Here is a 6,783-nt window from a genome sequence, read left to right on the forward strand (position 1 = left end):
CGTGTGTACAGCAGTGATTCTAGGGTGCCTGGTGCTGTGCTGAAAATGCAGTAGCTGTTTTCACTGATAATTCATTGAGTTTTGTAACTTTTTAACTTCCCCATACGTTAAGAGCCTTTTCTTTTCAAAGCACATTTAAACCTTCTAAAAGATGTGTTTTCACACGCCACCACTGGTTTTAAGGATTATGTGGTTAATGAGGTCTGTGTTTTTTGTTTAAGCTTTTCCTAAATCTTTTTTTGGCAGGGGCCAGTCCTCTCTTCAGGGTGGTTCAGGATGGCAGACCAGAGGCAACGTTCGCTCTCTACCTCGGGCGAATCCTTATACCACGTGCTGGGGTTGGACAAGAATGCCACTTCAGATGATATCAAAAAGTCGTACAGGTAAAGATTCACGTTTTATGCCTGTTGCCCAATAGCACAAATAGCTTTAGTTAAGTGTTCAACAGGTGGTATATTTATATGTAGGCTTGAGTTGGTTTATTTAAACCTTTTGCAAGAAAAAACACGTAAGAAAACCAGGTGAAAACACGGTTGCTTCTTGCAAAAATTGGTGTAAAAACATGCCTTGGCTTTGTACATAAGTGCTGTTAAATTTTTACATCTCATCTCTAGCAAGTTAAATTCTCAAATACGCAGCACCGTTCCGAAAGGTCTCTATCTAAAGTTGAACAGACTTTTAAGGCAGTGTGATCAGAGTTAAATTCTTCACGGTTTACGTAGCCTTGTGTCTGGCTTACAGAGACCACGATGTGCAGTATTGCCCTTTTGTCCACCATTTCCAGTTCTAGCACAGCGAGGTATAGATTAAAGATGCAAATAACAATGGAAACCAAGTACCAGCAGTGACTTTCTTCTAAAAATCCATTCGCAATTTCTTATTGCATGTGGAGTTACTTTTTTAAAAGAGGATTTTTTTACTTTATTTCTTTTCTTAAAGAGTTAGACATATGAAATGGTTTCATTTGCATTTCCGTTTCATTCAATGGAAACATTGACCAAACAAAACCAACCAAGAGAGTCCTGTAACATCCTCGTTTGCCACATCCCCTCTCAAATCTTAAGCATGAGCTGTGGTCTTGTAGCCTATTTGACAAGTGGCAATGTGTCTAACGTTACACTAGGGGTCGGTAGGAATCTCTACTTGACCATACTCTTGCTGGAAGTTGTTTTCTTTCAGGTCTTCAACATTTACCAAAACTTTCTCCCTTTCAAAGCCACATTTTAATAATGATGGCAACTACGTGGTGAAATCTCGGAATACATTGGGTCCACAGACTCTGAAAAATTAGCTGTGTCTTCCTGAAACCTTCAAGTGGAAGTTTGAATCGGTAATCTTCCAGTCTTAGCAACTGGAAAATAATTCTGCCTCCTTGAGGGGAGAGAACTGCAACAGCTTTTCCTTTGGAGGAACGACCCCACTAGATCCTAGGGTGAAACGTGGCTGAACCTTCAGCTAATCTTGTTTCCGCTGCTGCTCCTTTACAGAAGGAGGACTGACCACCTCTTGTACCCATTCCAGTTGGACATCCTTTGCTGGCCTGTGGGCTACGGGGTTTGTGTACCTGTAGGAAGTGGGAAATTAAAAATATTTACCTATTGCAGCCTGGCAGTAGCTAAGCCCTTTCCAGGTTTATATAACTTCCCTCCAATTACAAAAACTCTGATTATTTCGGCCCTCGCTGGGGACATCAGTGGCAACCCTGGACGTTATTTATCCGCCAAGGTCACTTAGAGTTTGTGTGTTTCGGGCACACACTCATTTACAATTTGTTGTTTGAACGCTGTGATAAACTTGCATGCGCATGCGAATGTGAGCTTGCACAAATCTTCTCTTTTCTGTTTGTCTAAATATTTCCTCACTGCAAAGTTGTCACGTAAACATCTGCAGGCTTTGAGTGCACTTCTTAAATATGGGACTTTGTGGTAATTTTCCGTAGGAGGACAAGTTTCTGGTGGGGGAGAACTGTTAGCATACAAGTCGGTATCTTTTTTTCTACTTGGGAGCTCAAACGGCAAAACTGCATTTCTTTTCTGTGTGTAAGGAGGTGTTTGGCCAGTTATTTCTACTGATTTCTATAAATAGCCTGGGCCATGTCAGAACTGGCAAATTTATCTCTGCTTAATCTGATTTTTTTGTGCTATGTTCAGAGACCTCCGGGGACGGTGAACTGCTGTCATTTAATTGTAAGAGATCTAGCATGACTAGGGCAGCTACGTTGTGATTTCCTGGTGTCTCGAAACTCTGAAGCTTCTTCTATTCTAGCAAGCCTTGAACTGAAAAGCACTTTGTTCCTGCACAGGAATTGGTGAATTAACCACAAGTGATTGCCTATTCTATTTTTGTGTTCAGAAAGCCGTGTGGCAGCTTGCTTTCGTTTATTCATTGGTACTAGATCTTCCACTTGCGGTGTGTCTTTTTTTCTGTTAGCTTGGTCTTTGCTTTAGCAGGAGCAAAACTTACTGGTGGAAATCGCTGGAGCTGAGGGGTAAAAAAAAAAAAAAAAAAAAAGTACTTTTCTTCAATGTCTCTCTTTTTCCATTGGCTTTCTGAGGGACAAATCCAGCAGTCTGAAGTCAGTCCTGTAAACTAAGCTAGACAGTGCTGTAGCCTTTTGTTATCATCTGAGGAAGAATCATCAAGGAGATTGAATTAGAGATGCAGGAAACCAACTGGAACTTGAAAGGCTCCCTGAATGACAGGCTGTGCAATAAAAATAAAAAAAAATCAAAATCCAAATCCCATTTTTTAATCTATAACGATCTCTTTTTTTTTTTCCTTTCTGCAGGAAACTCGCACTGAAATATCATCCTGATAAAAACCCTGATAATCCAGAGGCAGCAGAAAAATTTAAAGAGATCAATAATGCACACGCAATATTGACCGATGCCACGAAGCGAAACATTTATGACAAGTATGGTTCTCTGGGTCTGTATGTAGCAGAGCAGTTTGGTGAAGAAAATGTGAACACGTACTTCGTGCTATCCAGCTGGTGGGCAAAGGTAAATAGAAGCGATTCTGGAGCGGCACTTAAAACTCTTAAAAAGCTCTTTTTGGTGATTGTGTTTCTCTTTGCTCCACGAAATTGCTGAATTTCTGCCACCTGGTAATTAACCTTCTCTTACCGTGTTGCAGTCTCTGGTTCAGAAGTATTTTTCTACTCTCTTTCAGTAATACAGGCCTAATAAGCGAGACTTACACTACGCAGAGAAGCTTGGACCCTTCTGGTGGATTTAAAAGTGATGAGGATTTGGCGGGGGCGGGTGTTCTCTTTGGTAATATCTGCTAAAAGATTTTGCAGAACGAGTCCTGACTCGGGACTTGAGCTGGCAGAGGGGATGCTGTTTGGAAGTACGCTCGGGAACGTACCTCGGCGGCTTCCCTGAACAAGGGTCACTTCTTCGGCTCTTCTCCGGTTATTTGTCCGCTTGCCCAGCCGTGTTTCTTGTGCAGCGGGAGGAGCATCGCCAGTATATCAGCGCTGCACTGCAAGCTCCCGTTCCCTCACAAATGCAGGCAGAAAAGCTGTTTGAAAGCATTGCATGCGCACGGGAGATGTAACAGTTACGGGGTAGGTGCCAGTGCCAAGGAATGACTGTAGTTTACTGGACTCAAATGATTTTTCTTTAAGTAATACATTTTAAAATCACCACGTTTATTCAAAAGCGCAAAAAAACTATACGTTGCACATCGCACGTTTCGGACACGGGAATTGCCCAGGCTCTTGCATTTTGGAGTTCATGTCGTGGCCGTCTGCTTGCAGACAGCGTGTCTAGGAAACTGGAGCACGAAACCACAACCGCACCAGCTTATTAGTGACAGGACGTCGTTCACAATGTTTTATGGCTGATTAAAACCTTTTCCTGGTCGTGGTATTTCGTTGCATGGGTTCATTTTTCTGCCCTTTGCCAGCATGGTCTCCACCTCTTGATCCCCCTGCAGTAAGAGAATAGGAATATCACCATGCTGCTTCGCTATCTTTAAAATCATTTTTTCAAACAACTACACAGCGACCTACATGACAATTTTAATTTTGGCCGTTGTCACTGTGATGATAAGCACCTGGCAGACTTGACCAGCTTTGAGTTGCCTTGCTCATGTGTTGGTAGCGTCTAACCTCGGCGCCCCGAACTTCCGTATGTGAAGCTTTAGCTTTGCAGTAGTTGAGGCTTTGCAGTAGGTGAAGCTTTGCACAGCTTTGCCGCCGTGCTTGCAGCCTGGGGTAGGTCGAAGTCCCCGCTGAAGGTCCGTGGCGACCTGTGTGTCAGCTAGCTAGCCGAAGCCTTTGCCAGGGTTATTTACACAAGCTGCGATCTGTCCTAAACCGTTGTACCTCTGGATTTTAATACAGACTCACTTCTTAGGCTTGCATCTTCTTGCAGGTGTAGCAGAATAATCCACTTACTTAAACTTAAATTGTAGGAATCATTTGAGTAGACCGGGTTGGCAGTGTTCACCTCTGTACAATGTTGAGGGCTGCAGCCAGTTTTGCACATATTTTTAAATATACCTTGGTGACAAAGTACAAAAAAACCCCACTGTAGCTACTAAGTTCTGTCTCTCCATCGCTATCTTGTTGGTCTCTGGTTTCCATATCTGAGGCTCACAACCTCCCTTTCACGCGTGGTCGGCACAGGTTGCGAATATTTCTTTGTCTTCTGTCCTCTGCAGGCCCTGTTCGTGTTCTGCGGGCTCATCACAGGCTGCTATTGCTGTTGCTGTCTGTGCTGCTGCTGTAATTGTTGCTGCGGGAAGTGTAAACCTAAACCTCCTGAAGGTGAAGAGCAGGAGTACTACGTCTCTCCGGAGGATTTGGAGGCACAGTTGCAGTCGGATGAAAGGGGTAGGTAAAAACGCTGTGAGGTTTCTAGAGTGACCGTCGGTCTCTGAGCGGGGGCTGAGGAGCAACGCTTGCCCTGCCGAGCTCGGCGCGGCTCTCGGGTTGTCGGTGGTGGTGAGGGAATCCCTGAGGCGCACGAGCTGAGTGGGTAGCGCTGATGCCGGAGGTGCAGCGGCTGAAGACTCCCGGAGGGTCTGCATTGAACTCTGTCCCGAGCAGTAGGTGACGATCCTTTAGCTTCCTTCCCACGTCGCTGGAGTAACGTACCAGATTCCGGAAAGGGGCTCTTTACCCTGAGGGATGGGGAGGGACGAGGCAGCTTCTTTTGACCGCATCAGGCATGAAGACCTGCTCCCCTGCTAGCTGTATCTACTACTGTTCCTGAAGATCCAACGCTATTCCTGTAGACTTAAACTGATCATTTATAAGAATTGTAGAGCCTTGTGTGTGTGCTGTGGCCACGTTTTGAGCTGCTGAATGGTGGGCAAGGGTCAGCCGCCCTCGCACGGAGAAGGAAATAGAATAAACGTTCCACGTGTAGATTGAGTCGAATGGTATTGTGTGCGGACTGAAAAGCAGTAAATTAACATCATGCTCCTAGAGGAGTCTCAAATCGTGTCATCAGAGCGTTGTAGGCAGACGTAACTTACGCGTAGCAAAGCAGACGACGCTGGTTTTTTTTCCCCTTGGTGTGCTAAGCCTTTTGTCTCGCTTTTCAGAGGCCTCAGACGCACCGATTGTGATACAGCCAGCATCAGCCACAGAGACGACCCAGCTCACAGCTGACTCTCACCCCAGCTACCACACTGATGGATTTAATTAAGTTAAGGAAACACTGTAATTAGAATGGATAAAAAAAAAAAAATACATGGCCAACTCAACACTAGAATCATGAACATTAGAAGTAGAGAATGGGGAGGGGGAATAATTCTGCCACAGTAAGAAGGCAGCTGTGCGATCTGCCGAAAATATTTTGTAATCCCTTCAGCCTTTTGTCACCTTTCAGTGTCGTATCTTGATGATACGTGAAGTGCTGTAGCATGCAGTATTTAAAGCAGTTTAGCTACGGTCTTATTTGTTTCCTTTCCTTTTTTTTTTTTTTCTTCCTTTTTTTTTTTATAGCATGTATGGAGTTACGTTAAATGTCTGTGGTGTAACGTATTGAGTTGTCACAATATAAGTGTGATGGAGACATTCTGCATTTTAAGCAGTGGTACCGGCCTACAAATGAGATGTAAAAAGTTTCACAGAAGCCACCATTCTTCCGTACAGCTGAGCTGTCGAAGACCTTTAAAAGTTCATGATTTTCATTTGAGTGCGACAAACCAATTCTTTCATTCCTCCTTCTCTCGCTGCGTTCTTATCTAAGCAAGTTTACAAAGCCAAGAACCAAAAAATGCCAGTCCTGCAGAGCTGGAGTTCACTCTAGTGCTGGTTTTCAGCTTAAATAAATGTACCTTGAAAAATCAAAAGGGAGAGTTTCCAATCTCTGAGCAGTAAATCGATGAACAGCTCTTTATGTGTAAGGCGATCTTCAGCGACCGTGTCGCCGCAAACTGCCGTTTGCCACCAAACCGGCTGTGAACGGGCTGATTTGGTGGTGGCGGTGGGATTTGAACTTCAAGCACAATTCTGTTTTGGTTTGAGTTCAGTCATTTTCCTGAAATGCTAAAGACCAAATAGCGCAGCTTTTTTTTTTTGAATGCATGAGAATCTTAAAGTAAAACTAGTTAATTGGTTTTCACTGAGCAAGTGAGTAAAATGCAGACAGTAGGCAACAGCATGAATGGTAAAAAAAAAATTGGTTTAAAAAAATGTGTTCTAGTAATTTGGGATTCTAATAGACAAATGGGGTATTACATGTCCTTTTTTTTTTAAAAAAAAAGCTTTTAATAATACACTAGCCCTTTAATTTTCTCATGAACATCTTCGTGGAGTACTTA

General features: G+C 43.6%; 1 protein-coding gene across 1 annotated transcript; it reads left to right on the forward strand.

The window, feature by feature from the left end:
- Positions 1-276: 276 nt before the first annotated feature.
- Positions 277-6,352, forward strand: DNAJC5 (DnaJ heat shock protein family (Hsp40) member C5; the record flags this gene model as incomplete). The annotated part of the gene is made up of 4 exons (XM_082007233.1): positions 277-383; positions 2,789-3,002; positions 4,672-4,843; positions 5,560-6,352. The coding sequence occupies 4 exons, from the start codon at positions 277-279 to the stop codon at positions 5,661-5,663; spliced, it is 597 nt and encodes a 198-aa protein (XP_081863359.1). The 3' UTR covers positions 5,664-6,352.
- Positions 6,353-6,783: the final 431 nt, after the last annotated feature.

This window comes from Phaethon aethereus, assembly GCF_964289735.1.
Source record: "Phaethon aethereus genome assembly, chromosome: 16".
NCBI lineage: Eukaryota > Metazoa > Chordata > Aves > Phaethontiformes > Phaethontidae > Phaethon > Phaethon aethereus.